This window comes from Papio anubis, chromosome 2 (genome assembly GCF_008728515.1).
Source record: "Papio anubis isolate 15944 chromosome 2, Panubis1.0, whole genome shotgun sequence".
Classification (NCBI taxonomy): domain Eukaryota; kingdom Metazoa; phylum Chordata; class Mammalia; order Primates; family Cercopithecidae; genus Papio; species Papio anubis.
The window spans coordinates 70,361,860-70,378,213 of NC_044977.1; the positions used below are offsets into that span (position 1 = coordinate 70,361,860).

The 16,354-nt window shown below is 38.8% G+C and overlaps 1 protein-coding gene across 6 annotated transcripts in view; it reads right to left on the minus strand.

Moving 5' to 3' along the window:
- MITF (melanocyte inducing transcription factor) overlaps positions 1-16,354 on the minus strand; it is a 224,492-nt gene that overhangs the window by 31,263 nt on the left and 176,875 nt on the right. For all 6 annotated transcript variants that reach the window (XM_003894197.4, XM_009200354.3, XM_009200355.4 and 3 more), the window contains exon 3: positions 116-343. In XM_003894197.4, coding sequence (XP_003894246.1) covers positions 116-343 — 228 coding nt within the window. The remainder of the gene's footprint in view (positions 1-115; positions 344-16,354) is intronic.

Sequence of the window (16,354 nt, forward strand, 5' to 3'; positions counted from 1 at the left end):
CTGGTAAATGTGACCACAAGGACAAACTAGAGTCCACAGTTAAGTGTGGGAATCATATTCAACAGACAAGTTATTTAGCATAAGAAAACAGGAGAGGAGAGGAGACATGAATTACCTCTTTTTCACAGTTGGAGTTAAGCGTAAGCATAGCCATGGGGCTGTTGGGTGCGCTGCTCCCCGGCACCGGTGGCATGACATGATCGCCAGGCTGGTTTGGACATGGCAAGCTCAGGACTTGGTTGGCATGTTTATTTGCTAAAGTGGTAGAAAGGTACTGCTTTACCTGCTGCCGTTGGGCTTGCTGTATGTGGTACTTGGTGGGGTTTTCGAGGTGGGTCTGCACCTGAACATAGCCATGGAGGGAAAAGAAGACAGCGCTGTTATTTGTGAGTTTCAGATGGCTCTTCTTTCAGGCACAAACGTGAAACTGACCAGTCCACCAACAGAATAAATTATTAAGCCTTTGTTATGTACCAGGCACTGTGCTAACGGATTTTGATATTACTGAAGTTTAAAGTCTAACTCGTAGGATTTGGGGTAATACTTTGCCCTATTTTGTTTCCCTGCTAATTAACTATACATCTCTTTCAAATCTTCTTCTCATATCTGATAACTAAAAGTTTGAAATTATCTTAGGGCAAAAACTTCCCCAACACACATGAAAAGGTTTATTAAGAACAAAATAAAAATGTAGAAGAAGGGGCATAACTCAGTTTGTTTCACTTTCCTTGGAAAAGACAACAGCTTTCTTTTTAAAACACACACACACACACACACACACACACACACACACACACACACATCTCCTTAAGAACCAACTGTGTAAAATGGCTGTAGAAAATAAATAGAAATCTTCCAGTGATTAAATCAACCAGTTGTGGATTAATTCTCCCACTTCCATTTGGACATGATTATTCAACATTTTAATTAAGAAAAAACTCAACATAAAAAGCAATTCTACATTAAGTAGTTTCTTTCAAATGCATAACACTTACACGTATGTGTTTTAAAAGACATGACTATTAACAAGTCAAGAGGATGTTTTTTCTGCTTTCCTACAGACAGTAATTTAGAATGAGAAATACTTTTCCCCCAAAAACAACATTATTCAATTTTAAGTCACTTTTTTCCTGATAAAGACAATTTAATCTTATGAGCAATGAACAAGAGCTGATGAAGACAGTTTAGCAACACACTAGGCAAAAAAAAAAAAAAAAAAAAAGAATCCTACTAATATTTACTTTGTTCAAAACTACATTGGATTACTTCTTATGGCATCAAACAATAAACAGCATTAAAAGAGTAGATTTGTACTTATTGAAAACAGTATGTTTATTACAAAAAAAGTGTATTAAATCAATTTATTACATTATATTTCAAAGACTGAATATGAGTCAGAATAAAGCTCACCTGATAGTGATTATATTCTAGCATTTCCAGCATAACAACGCTTTAGGTGGCCCCAATCCAATGAGAGATGGTAGACTATCCCTCCCTCTACTTTCTGTAATTCCAGTTTGAAGACGGGCTGGCATAGAGAAGGCACTATAAACAAGGTATCCCGAGACACCACCGGAAACTTTATCACAGAAGCCCTGCTTATAATAACCTAAGCTAATTAGTTATGCATGTAAAAAAAAAAAGTTCACACAAGGGCCTTTTTTTTTTTGGAAGCCCTACGAGTTTGCTCTTAAATGTTGATATCAATTTTTCCCCCTGGCTTGACGTCATGCTTTTTTTCATAAATATAAAAGAACCTTTTTAAGTGACGAGCTATCAAAGTCAAACTCACTGTCAGATCAAGTCCAATTCACTATTCATCTTTAGTTCCAGTAGTATTAATAGACAATGGTATTTCTCTTTCAGCAATAGGTTAAGAGCAGGATGCCCCTTTGGAGGAGACATCATCTAAAAGCTACTATTACATGAGACTTTTCCAATGGCCGAATAACTGCCACTTCCGACTGCAGGATGACTATCTTTTAGTATAGAAGAGAAGAGACTCTGGGCTGAATGTTCAAGTTCAACAGCCTCTTCTTGCATCCTGGTTTTAATATGCACCTTATTCTTAGCTACGTAGATTTGTAACCTGCCTATTGACCTCACATCAGGAAGACCGGGAACTATCCTAAATAGAACATAGCACACACAGAAGTGGATGTATATTTGTGCGGATAATAAGAACTAAGTATCTCCCCTATTTAACTCTCAAATGAAAAAGCATGAGCCTTTTTGCCAAGAATTTTTAAATATTATTCTTAAGACTACAGAATAATGAGTTATCATATACACAACCGATACATTTACATATTTATTCCTTTATTCATTCATTATTGACTGTTATGTGCTAAACACTGTACAAAGCATAGAATATACATTGTGAACAAACAGATATAATTTCCAGCTTTATGAAACTTATATTCTGGGGTGAGGCAAAAAAAGAAAAGAGGCAAGCAAATATATACCTATAAATTGTGATAAATGCTTAATATCTACTGTTGACAAATGTTAAGCATAAAAATTTGAAATTCAATAATGTTGTCTAAATGCCCAGGATAATGCAGTCCATCAGGTTGCCAATCTCAAATTGTTTCAAATGACTGATTTAGCATGTACACAGAGGTTCACAGAGACTTTGCTTTAATAAAGGGTCCAGACATGATAATGATGAGGACAATAGACATTACTAAAATAAACACAAAATGAGGGCAATGAGTGGAATGTGCTTATTTCACTATTATACTTGAAAAGAGATTCACGTTTAAAAATAAATGTTAATTTACTGGCAGATCCTAATTCTTTAATGAATCCGAATCTTATGCTTTGGTAAAGAAAGAAGCAATTTGCTTTCCAGGTGGCACTGTCAGTGAGGTCTTTATTACATCCAGGTTTGGGTAAGCAGAATGGGATATATTTGGCTCTTTTACTGTTAATAACTTTTTATTTTTAGGTTGAAAGCAGATGGCCTATAAACACTATGCAGTCGACAGAACATCTCCAGTTGTTTCCAACCCAAACACCTCAAACAGGCAACATAAATGAGGAACATGAGCTATGAGGAAGGTAATAAGGAGTAGTGAGGTCTGTGGCAAATCAGAGGACACACTGTTCCTAGCAGGAACAGCAGACAAAAGCTGCAGCTGATTGTGGACATGTGGGAATACGAGTCCAGCCTAGCTCAATCTCCAAATTTTTCAAGGGTGGCTGGCAATCCAAACTTCTTTTTTTAGTAAAATCCTCCAGGTTTAAAAATCTGATGCTCAACTGTTTTGTGTTTCACAGAATACAAGCCTCAGCCCACAAACCACTAGAAAATAATCTCTATTTTACACTGTCTATAAGGATGATCTTCATATTTACATTCCCTTGGAGATAGCCTAGGTTATGAGAAGTTAGTGTCCGAATCCAGCCTTTTCCTGGTGCTTCTTTGACAGACAATGTGCCTGACAACACAGTCAGCAGAGTTCTTAACTTGAAACCTGGGTTCAAATTCTATCTTTGCAACTTACTACCCCTGTACCTTCTGCAAATCATTAACTTCTCCAGGTCCTCATCTCCTAGCATATTGAATGGGAGTGACAGGAGAGCTTGCCTCATATGTGTGTTTTCCGCATTAAATGAGATCACGTTTCTAACGGCTTTAGCACAATATCTAAAACAGCAATTCTCAAACATTTTTGTCTTAGGATCCTTTTACATTCTTTAAATTTACTTTATTTACATAGATTCTGTCTATCGATATTTAGCATATTAGAAATTAAAATTGAGAAATTTTGAAAACACACGATTATGCATTAGTACATATCTCACAGGATGTCAGAACAATGACATCTCAACACGACATGTAGCCTTTGGAAAACTCTACTATATACTGGTGAAATCAGAGTGAAAAAGGAAAACAATACCTTAGTGTTATTCTGAAATAGTCCAGATCTGGCAGAACCCCTGCAAGGGTCTTAGATACAACCAGGGCCTTCTGATCACACTTGGAGAACCCCTGATCTAGAATGTGGTTGGCATTCCAGCATCATCACTGCACCAGCAGTGTCACTCCCCACTGTGGACAGGTGGTGTGTGACATAGCCTCTATATGTCCACTTCCCTCCCCGAGAAGATGCTGGAGAAAGATACTAACCCTGCCCGAACTCCCTCATAGCATTATTATGAGGCTCTATAGTCCTTTGCCAATTTAAAGAGCCATATAAATGGCTCCTTATATGGAAAATTATTTTCTGTCTTCAGCCATCCTTATTCATAGCTTTTTAGTTAATAACTTTGCTTTCATTAATTTTTAAATTGCCAATCAAACAAGTATGCAAATAAGAACATACATGTAGCATTAAAGAGGATAGAAACATCTTTATGATTTCCTGATAATGTTTGCAGGTTTTTGACCTTCCAGATGACTAACCACATTAAGGAATTCAGATAGCAAAAGTTGAGTACTGCCGAACATCTGAAGTACAGACAGTAAAATAAAGCTAGAATACTTTACCATAAAATATTATTTATTGATATAACTTATATTTCATATAAACTATGCTAGCTATCTGAGTTAAAGGGCAAACACCCAAAGGCTTTGCAACTTTTATTCATTGTTAGCGCTCCTATCATTTCACTCATTTCCTTTCTTCATTCAGATCTTAAATTGATAGCAAGAGAATCGGAATGGATCACCTCCTAACTGTCACACTTCAGCTTTACCACTTCCTGGGTAACACTGACAGGTTATTTTCCATCAGTTTCATTCTAAAGAGATCCTGGAGCACATCACATGTCAGTTTACGATAGTGGCTGTAGATACTACCATCTTGGCTGACAACAGAATTTACTGGGGAAGAAATACCCCTATCTAGATGTCCACTGCTCTTCTATTCTCTCTACTATTTGTAAACCAGAATTCGAATAAAAGTGAGTGTAGATTCTCTTAATCCTTTTAGTTTGCTTATTTATTTATTATATTTTTAGAGATAGGGTTTTGCTATGTTGCCCAGGCTGGAGTGCAGTGGCTATTCACAGGTGCAATCATGGCACACTACACCCTGGTTACCCCTCGAATGGCTTTATAAATATTTTTTTAAATAATTCAACACAATGTTCAGATTTATCACTTATGTTTAGAGAGATAATGTGTTCTTTTGCTCAATCAGTTTAAAGAAAACTAAAGGGATTAACCTTTAATCAATTGTTATCTACCACCACACTACTATTCTTTTCATACTGTTTTTAAAATGGCAATCCATAGAGAAAGTCAGTTATGTGATCATATTTCCTGAAAAAACTGGTAAAACAGAAAGCTTTCTTAAATAACTAGGATAGTCTTGCATAGGGTCACATCTGATTAAGTGGCGAGGTTCTTTTCAGTCCCACAATTACATTACCACAAAAGAAAACAAAAGCCCAGAACACATGTCCTTGGACATATAATCTTGTTTACTGTACAATCTGTACAAAGGTGTCCTTAACAAGAAGTAAAAACAACAAGGGTATGAATCCTGACCTAAAGGAGAAGAATCAAAATCAGATGCAAATGCAAAGTAAAAGAGTCTTAAATAAAGAAAGGCTCGAAATGGCTATGGTTGAAAAACCCAGTGCTTTTTCTCTACACCAGGAGTCTGTCTACCCCTCAGCCTAACTCGGTCTGCTGCCTGTATGGTCTATAAAGTAAGAATGGATTTTACATTTTTAAATAGTTGAAAAAAATGAAAAGAAGAATATTTCATGACACATGAAAGTTATATAAAATTCAGATTTCAATTTGAATAAATAAAGTTTTATCGGAACACAGCCACACCCGTTAGTTTACATGTTGTCCAGGGCGGCGTCCTTGCTGCAATAGCAGATGTGAAGAGTAGCAACAGAGTCTGTGGGACCCCCAAGGCCTAAAATATCTACGCTGTGGCTTTTTATGGAAAATGCTGACCCCTGCTCTCTAGGAAAGTTTCACCAAACTAGAATTGAGCTTTCCTACTCAATAGACGTTTTAGCAGACTTGAAGGAAAGAATGGGGTGATTTTAATAAAAAGAAATAGTATAGGTATAGATAATTTTACAGTTGCTTTTCCAACTACTGTCTTAACTGGACGAGCATCTTAATTACCCCCCCCCCCCTTAAAGCTACAGAAACAGAAACTGAGAGGAAAACTAAACAACTTGCCAGGGTTAGAAACCAGAGCCATGTCTCCATTATTCTGTGCATAGAGGTGAAATAGAGAAGCACGCTCTGCTGTGGGTCAGTTCTGATCTAGGGCTTTAACTGAATAAGAAGGGAAGATAAAATTGTGTAAGTCCAGAGGTGTATTCACATATCCCAGGTGTGCACAAATAAATATATATAAATTTATATCGCATATTTATGGGTCTGTATACTTTCACACTACTTCCTGTCTTATTACTTTGCAGGCTTCTGAATTCAGAGAATTGAGCTGTAAATACGTATAAAAGAAAAGGATAACAAATGTACTTTTCTGAAAATTTGATGTTAAAATAGAATAGACTAGACTAGCCCTACCAAAAATTCCCAGCAAGTCTTTTATCCTTAGCTAATGACGTATAAAACAGCACGCTTATTATAAACCACAAGATGGGCATACTTTGATTTTAGGACAAACAATATTTAGTAGCCTCAGAAAGAAAAGATGTTATCATGAGAAAATCCCTAATATATATATTATTTTTTTCTCCCTCAGGCTAAAATAAGCTAAAGACCATGATAATAAAAAGAACATGTGGTTTTATCTCAGCCGAATAGACGTAGGAGGGATTTAGGAGTGGTAGCCATCTGCCTACAGAGTATTGATAATCGGAGAATAAAACACGACTTTCAGAATCAAATTCCTATGGGAAAAGAAGCAGCAAGGCCAATACACTTAACCCATCACTCACTTTAAGAGAAAACCATTTCTCTTAAATGAAGGTCTCAGAAGACATTATGAGTGAATATGTTACATTAAATAGCAGGATGTATTAAAATATAAAGAACGGAATTAGTGCTCATTCTCTCAAACTTGTCTACCATGTACCAGATGCCATGCATTTTATATGTACTCCTAGCTTATGCCAATTCAAAGTAACAGTAAGAAAGATATGTGGAATAACCATATAAAATAAAATAAAAGTAAAAATGATATGGGGATAATCACATAAAATATTCTTGAAAGTCTCGACACACAGTTTTCTTTTGCTTTTAAACTGTATCATAACTTTCTGATTGAATACAGAAACAACTATTGAAGAGACTTGATTTTGATTCTTTTAACTTCTTACTTTGAGCTGTTCCCATCTGAGAGAGTATACTCAATTGTCCTCTTGCCATTCACAGAAAATTAAATACAGGATTGGGAGCAAACGTTAATGTGTATACAAATCACTTGAGGATCTTGTTAAATGCGGAGTGTGATGCCACAGGTCTGGGCTAGAGCCCAAGATTCTGAATTTCTAACAAGCTGCCAGGGGATGCTGACCCAATCGGTCCAGGGAACACGCTACATCCCAAGCAGCAAGGCTTTAATATGTTCTCAACTGGACTGCTGCCTTCATCAAAAGTTGTATGTTCACCATTCAATCAACAAATATTGCTTCAGCACCAATGAGATGCCAGGCAACTATGCAAATCTTACACAGTGTGTTTAGGTAAGGGCCTCACAGAGTATGACACTGACGCCCAGGCTTGAAGTTGGTGAGATGAGCCAGGCAGATTGGCAAGAACAGCATCCCAGCCAAGAATACAGTCCTCAGGTGTGAACAAGTCTTGGTTGTTCAAAGAACAGCAAGGAGGCTCTTAATACACGTTATTTACTTGGCTTTCAATTTACCACACTTGTCTGGTTTTTCTCTCACCTTCTTCTTTTCTTCTCACTCTCCTTAGCTAGCTTTCTCCTCTTTTCCCCCCTAAATGTCAGGGTGCCTCAAGGATCAGAGCTTGATGTCATCTATCTACACTCACAGCCCTGGTGATCGAACCCAGTCACATGGATTTAAGCAGCCCAGAACAGAGGTCTCTGAGAACCCGACTCATCTCCACTGGCCTACAAGATGGCACCATTTGGAGGACTGCAGACATCTCAAGCTCAGCATGTTCATTCACTCTTCCAAATCAGCTCCTCCCACGGTCTTCTGCATCTTCACAGTTGGCAACTCCATTTTTTTCTATTAGGTTGAAACATAGGAAATTGCCATTTTTGGGGGGTAGGTCAAAAAATGGTCTTCCTCTGGCTTAACCTAGTTGCTCATTCTACAAACCATGGTCATCTTTGACTCCTTTCTTTCATACCCTGTATCCAACCCACCAAGAAGTATTGTTTCCATCTTCAGAAAATATCCAGAATTTGATGGATTTTCACGCTCCCCTGTTACCATCTGATCCAAGCCACCATCTCTTCAAACTTAGATGACGGAAAGCTTCCTGACTCTTCTACCTGCTTCTGTCTTGGCACTCTGATGGTGTATTTTCAATACAATGAACAGGGGGATCTTGCGATATTGTCAGATCAAGTTATTTCTCTATAGAAACTAAACCAAAACAAACAAACAAACAAAAAGAAAAACCCCACCTCTGTAATGGTTCCCTACTCATCTCTGAGAAAAAAAAAAAAAAAAAAAAACCAAAGTATTTGCAATGGCCTAGAAGTCCCTATATCAATGCTATTCACAGTGCTTATTAGAAAGGCACATTCCAGGGCCCCAAACGAGAGCTAATGATTCAGAATCTCTGAGCATGGTGTTCAGAAATCCACACTAGCTTGTTAGTTCTCCAGGTAGATTCTACAGACCCCTGTCCACTGTGCCTACTTCTCCCACTCCAGCCCACCCCAGGAGCATTATCTCATTGACCTTGTCTCCTATAACTATCCTGGACATATTCACATATCCAGCCCACACCCTACCAGTGCTCCTGATCCTCCCTCCTTTGCTCTGCTTTGTCCAGAACACAGCTTGGCACACAGTGGGCACTCAGCAAGTATTTGGTACATCAATGAAGCAATATGGAGCCAGTGTGGCTGGCATGCATGGATAAAGGGCAGACCCGAAGAACAAGGGGCCACACTGTGTAGGCAGGGGTTGTATGCTAGGAGTCTGACCACCTCTGGAAGCGTCCTAAGGAAATGGAGTGTGACAGTCCCTCAGTCTTCCTAAGTTAGAAAGCTCTAGAGGAACTAAGTCTTCAGGCCAGGCAGTTGAGTCACAGCTTGCCACTCTACTTCACATGATAAAGCTTCCTTTTCTATCAGGGGCTGCCCAAAGACCACCAATTCTTACAGCTCTCATCTAGCAGTAGAACAAGCCAGCAGGGCCCTGTGGGTCTCAAATGCCCGGCCAGAAGCCTGAGATTTGCTTTCACCTCTAGCTGTAGACCCCTTGATAAGTCACAGTTATTCCAAGGTCCCCAAGCTGGCAGTCCATGGACACAAATCACAGACAAATCTGTTCACATAGACAGAATTTAGTGTTCTATGAATTTGTCACCAACGATGAAAAATGGAAAGTTTTCAAACCAAAATTTGGTTTCTGGTTTCTCAAACCAGAGTTTGGATTTCTCTTTTCTGGTTGATAAATCAGAAGATCTAGTGATACCAAACTGCACTATTGGGCCAACAACTTATCAGAGTTGAAAAGCAACAGAGTTGAGAAGTAGCTTCTCCTTTTCAATGAGCACTTACTCTTCATTTTGCAACACTCCCATCACTCTTTCTTCTAACACTGACAACCAGCCTGCTTTATTCATCAACCCATCTGATTCCTGAAGACTTTTAAATCTGCAAACCCCTACCTTACCCATTCACACTTCATATCCCTGAACATGGTTCTAAATCTGACAGAATGATGGTGGCACAAGTGTATTCAGAAAGCTACATTAAATGAACAATCTCATATGAGAAAATAAAATAAATTGGTAGAACTGTAAAAAATAAAATAAATGGATATAAACTTTAAAAAGATACATACATGCCTATGCAGCAATGGCTCTTTTCAAGAACTTTTCTAAGGATATGATCAGATATGGGACAAAGATTTAGGTACACAGACGTCTATTAGAGCATTATCTCTAACAGAAGCAGGTGGACTACTGCCTAGGGCATGCTGCCCGTTTTTGTCAACAAAGTTTTATGGGAAAACAGCCATGCTTTCATATATGTATAGTTTATGGCTGCTTTCAAGCTATAACAGTATAAGAGCATAGTTGAGTAATGGACCTGATGGCCCCCAAAGTCTAAAACACTCTGGTTTTTTATAGATAAAGTTTGCCAGCCATTAATTTCTAATAAAAAATTGAAAACAAGTATCTAATAATAGGCCATGGATTAAATTAATTATAAAGGAGCCATATAGTTCAGGCTTTTCAGCCTCAGCACTATTGACACTGGAGCCAGATAATGCTTTGCTTTGGGGATGATCTGTGCGCTGCCTGCTCTCTCCCAGCATCCCTAACCTATACCCATTATATGCCAAGTAACACAGCATGTCCCACTCCAGTATGACAACCAAAACTGGCTCCAGACATTGCTAAATGCCTTCTGGGAACAAAATAGCCCTCAGTTGAGAACCACTACATATAAATGGATCCTGTGCAGTCATTGCAATCCACATTTTATCCAACAATTTTTTGTTTATTTCTTGTCTAGTACACTACATTGAATTTCATACATCAAATTTATTTATTTATTTTGTACTTTAAGTTCTGAGATGCATGTGCAGAATGTACAGGTTTGTTACATAGGTATACACGTGCCATAGTGGTTTGCTGTACCTGTCAATCTGTCATCTAGGTTTAAGCCCCGCATGCATTAGGTATTTGTCCTAATGCTCTCCCTCCCCTTGTCCCCCACCGCTCAACAGGCCCTGGTGTGTGATGTTTCCCTCCCTGTGTCCATGTGTTCCCACTGTTCAACTCCCATGTGTGAGTGGGAACATGTGGTGGTTGGTTATCTGTTACTGTGTTAATCTAACAGTATTTCATGAGAGGGAAAGTTCATTAATGTAAATGGGAACACAAAGCAGGTTAAAAACACTATATATACTGCTATCCAAAATTGATTTTTAAATGCTATTTCTATACATGCAAAGCCAAAAAAAAAAAAAACTAATGACAAATTATTCAGTCAAGTCTCAACAGTGACTATCCCCAAGCGGTAAATTCTCAGTGATTGCTATTTTATTATTTTTCATAACTAACATGACACTGATTTTATAATTTAAACAAGCTAGACATTCCATGAGAATGAAAGCCTACAGATCTGGACAAATAAAAATATATTCAGGCAGAAGTCCTCTACTGAAAATTTTGCAAACAACAAATAAACCCACGAAGTGGTTACACAATGGTGAAATACATATGCCTTGTTTCAACTTTTTCTTGAACTGTTTGATCACATGGAGAGGACTTCGTTTTTTCTGAGATTTTTGGTCTAACATGCAAGCCTATACAGTTTGCATTTGTATAATATTTGACACATTTTTATGGTTTTGTAAAGGGCCACAATTACGTGGTTCAAGAGTGCCTTTATAATGGCCCATTGTCAGGACCATCCAGATCCCCCCTCCTCATGGGAGCTGCCAGTGCAGCATTCCACACGCTAGAACTTTTCCACGTGCCCCAGTTTAGCCCTGCCTCAGAATCGCAGACGTCTTTTTGTTGTAGCATTTCCCCCCTCAAATGCCCCCATTGTTTGCAGTTTATCGGGTATTAGAGATAATTACAGCACAGGCAGAACAACTCCTTCTGTAAGTACCGACACTCTTAAGAAACTGGCAGTGGTCAAGTTTGTCAGAGATGAAAACATTGCCTTGGGCCTAAGCAAAAGGTCAGAAAGCCCCTAGGCAGAGATGAGAGCTGCTGAATGCTACTGGTTTGAAGGTCAAGCCCATAGAAGCTAAAAACTGTCAAAAAGCAGCCACCTCATAATAACACAACTTCAGGATCTATATCATGAGACTCAGGGTCCATCTGGTTTTTGAGAAACTGCATTGTCTTGGGAAATTCTTAAAACTTGCCTTGTAGATTATGTTATGATGAAATTCAAGATTGGAATTAACCTCACCAACAACAGCAGCAGCTCGGGAGTGCTTTCCATGCACTGTGCTGAAAGCTTTGCATGCAGGTTTAATGTAACCATTCCCACTTAACAAACCATTCATTCATTCAACCAGGATTTACTCAGCACTCGTCTAGGTGTTACAGACTGAGCAGCAACTAAAGCACAGGCCCTGATCCCATGAAGATCATATTTAAGGTGGGGAAGCAGAGACAAACACAGAGTAATGAACCAACAAAGGAATAAGAATCTCATACAATGAGAAGTGCAATGCAGACAATAAAAGAGAAAAAAAGGCCATTGCAACAAAGCTATTCTAGAGGCAACATGTTGAGTGGAACCCCAATGATGAGAAGCCAGCTATGGTGAGGCACAGAGGAGATTAGATACTGAGGTAGGAAGCACAGTCCAGCATATTCGATGAATAAGAGCAAGATCAACAACCACAGAGCCAGCACTGTTGGAGTACTGACAAGGTCAGTGAGTGCCCTGAAGAGGATGACTGAGTCAGATGTTGTAGGGCTTTGCAGGCCATTGAAAGGAATTTGATTTTTAATCTCTACTACTTGTAAGAAGCCATTCAGATGTTTTCATAGAGAATCAACATGATCTGATGAACACTTTAAAAATGCCCTTGGCTTCTTCTTGGCTTGCACCAAGTCTAACTTAAAAACAGCACAAACATTAAGAGACTTTCTTATATAATGCTCTGAAATACCTCACACCACCATGAAGAAGTTGTTATAAATGGTGCACACAGCTATAAAATACTCCACATATGCCTGCTTGGAACACATGGCTAAGAATATGACCCACTGTCAGAGTACAATGGAGAGAGGTGGTTTAGTATTGCTAAACATCTGAATGGAATTTCAAATAGATCTGAGTTCAAGTCCTGGGCAAGTTGCTTAAATGCTCTGGACTTCAGTTTTCTCTTTACAAAATGGGCTTATGGATCCTACCTACCCAATAGTTGCTGGAGATGCTGATAAGCTTAAGTGATGAGATGCATGAAAAGTACTTGGCACAGAGTAAATGCTCAATAAAGAATGTTCTCTATGATTGTTAGCCTTGGAATTTTTGCTTTCACATCCAAGTGGATTAGTGTTAAATCATATAGCTCACATTCTCAAAAAAAACATAAAGCCACCAAGAAGGAGAGGAGAGGACCTTAAAAGGTGAAGGAAATATTCAGCCTCTTTCCTGTATCCTTTTATCTTTTTCTCTTTAGCTAACTCAGACATCACACATGGATTGTGAGAGTAAGAGACAAAGGGGAAAAACAAGAATGTTAGAGCTGGGACACCTGCAGGCCACAGTCTCATACAGAAGGCTTTCGTGACATCTTTCCTCTCATACTTCCAAATGAGCTGGCTCAGTCAATGGTTCTTTAACTGGGTTTTAGGGAAACTGTAAATTCCTGAAAATTGTATGCAAACTTTTGACTGTACAGTTTTCTGGAGAGAAGTTGAACAAACTACGAGAGATATTTAAAGATGAAATTACGTCTAGGATTTGCAAGTTAGAGGGAGGTATCCGTGAAGCAGGGTGAGCCGAGTCAATAACTGTCGAAGCTGGGTGATGAGTTACACGAAGGGTTCATCTATTATTCACTCTGCTTTCGTATACATTTGAGACAACCTGTACATATTCACATAGTGCACACACATTTATGTATTCGATATTTTACTTTTACTTATTTATGTCCTCTTTCTCCATAAAAGGAAAAGCGTTATGGTAGCGAGTTTATTAAGCAAGCACTTAGCGCATCTATCAGCCTATTACAAGTATCAAATATCTGCTTTTTAGCTTGCTATTCTGGACCTTCGCCAGCTATTTTGCTCTAAGGGATCTAACTTGGTGTTGCGTGAATTGGTTATGGATTCAGGATGATTCCCGCGATTCTTCTGTGGCGTTTTCAGCACAAGAACTCAGAGAAACATCGCGTTAACAAGCAAAATAAGCTGGATTTGCCCATGGAGTGCTCTCATTGATTCAATCAGGAATGTGTGTTTTAGCCACAAAGGAAACATTTTTTGAAAAACTTGCACAGAGGGTACAGAACTGAATTCATATCGACTTTTTCAGATCAAGAAAATCAGGACTACCTCTTTCAAACAAACTGGCCAATGATTTACATGGATGTCATCTAAAACATGTAATCACCTGAAACTTAAGCTTATATAGGTATTTAGGTGGAGCTTTATTTTTCTTCACTATAAAAAGTATATTTGCAAAAAAACACTATGATTTATCATACTCTACAAAGCAAATTCTCAGAGATTTAAAATGTTTTGAAAATCTATAAAAATCTGTAAAGGGAGGACACACCTATACCAGGCCAATATACGTGCTTTGGATAGTCCCATTTGGATTTGTGTGATAAAAATAAGGGATAATGCATATAAAGAGGAAGAGGACAGACTACTTCTTCGGAGAATATAGGTAGGAATTTTAAAGGAGGTAGGAAAAGGGGAAGATATAGAGACTCCTCATAATTAGGAAAAGAATTAAAAAGTGAAAATAGTCTGGGTGTGGTGGCTCATGCCTGCAATCCCAGCACTTTGGGAGGCCAAGGCAGGCACATCACTTCAAGCAAACATGGTGAAACCCCGTCTCTACTAAAAATACAAAAAATTAGCCAGGCTTGGTGGTGTGTGTCTGCAGTCCCAGTTACCCAGTTACTCAGGAGGCTGGGGCAGCAGAATTGATTGAACCCGGGAGGCAGAGGTTGCAGTGAGCCAAGATCGCATCAATGCATTCCAGCCTAGGTGACAGAGCAAGACTCCATCTCCAAAAGAAAGAAAATCAAGCAATTACTGAGGGCTATGTTACAGGTAGTTTTTCTGAAAGTTTTCAATGGATTCACTTATTTAATCCTCATTACAATCCTACGAAGTACCGAATGTTATTATCTCCATTTTCGGGATGAGGAAATTGAGGCTTACCCCTCAACACTTTGTGAAACACTACCAAATTGTGAGTTATGTATAGGATTCATATATTCAATGTAATTATTTCTGGTTTTGAAACTGTTCAGAGGGTCTATGTAATCACTATTTCTTCTGAGTATTTGTTTTTGTACCTTATTATAAATAAGGCTTCTCCTGAAAATTTGGTCCTCAGGTGGGTGGACACTGTTGTTAAACCAAAACGCTACCCAATTCCAAAGTGAATAGAATCAGCCCCTCAAGCCAGCAACGGGTCAACAAGGACAGGACCTAACAACGGAGAAAGTCAATATGGACATTTGTTCTGGGAAAACTGCCTTAGGACTTTGACTAATTTAAGGGTTGAGGGTTTCTTTCTTTCTTTCTTTCTTTGTGAGAAGGATGAGATGAGGGGGCTGGTCAGTCGGGAAACAAACAGTCTTCCAGACTCAATGGCAATTTTTGTTAACCAAAAGCATCTCAGTATCATGAGATTTGTAAAGGAAAGGTTAAAATATTGTATGATATAGTAATGTCTTTTATAAGAAAGAAAATAGGCCACTGTACCACTGAAGTACCAGTTGTTACATACTCAGTTGTGAACCAGTAACAAAAACGGGAAGAAGAGAAATGCCAAGATTGCCCTTTTATTTAAAAATCCACTATATTATGGGCTTGGATAAAAACAAAAACTAAAAAGCAATGGCGGTCAGGCACGGTGGCTCACACCTTTAATCCCAGCACTTTGGGAGGCCGCGGTAGGTAGATCACGATATCAAGAGATCGAGACCATTCTGGCCAACATGGTGAAACCCTGTCTTTCTAAAAATATAAATATTAGCTGGGTGTGGTGGCACATGCCTGTAGTCCCAGCTACTCGGGAGGCTGAGGCAAGAGAATCACTTGAACCCACGAGGCAGAGGTTGCAGTGAGTCGAGACTGCATCACTGCACTCCAGCCTGGTGACAGAGTGAGATTCCGTCTGAAAAAAAAAAAAGCAATGGCATAGTCAATCCCCAAATCTCTATACATTGTGTGTTAGAAAAGAAAGTGGGACCTCAACATGAAAGAAAATATCTCATTTCTGTCATCAAAGGGCTTACAACTGAAGGGAGAGGTGGGGGAAACAGGAGGGTAACCCACACAGAAATTTACATTAAGGGGCTCCTGCCTATTATGGGGGCTCTCTACAGGCAGTTTTGCCCTTCAAGGAATTTTAGGCAATGTCTGGAGATACTTTTGGTTGTCTTAACTATGTGAGGAGTGGGTGCTGCTACTGGCATCCAGTATGCAAGAGTCCAGGGGTGATGCTAAACATCCTACAATGCACAAGACAGACCTTCAAAACAAAGACTCTTTCCTCCCAGTGTCAATAATGCCACAGTGTAGAAA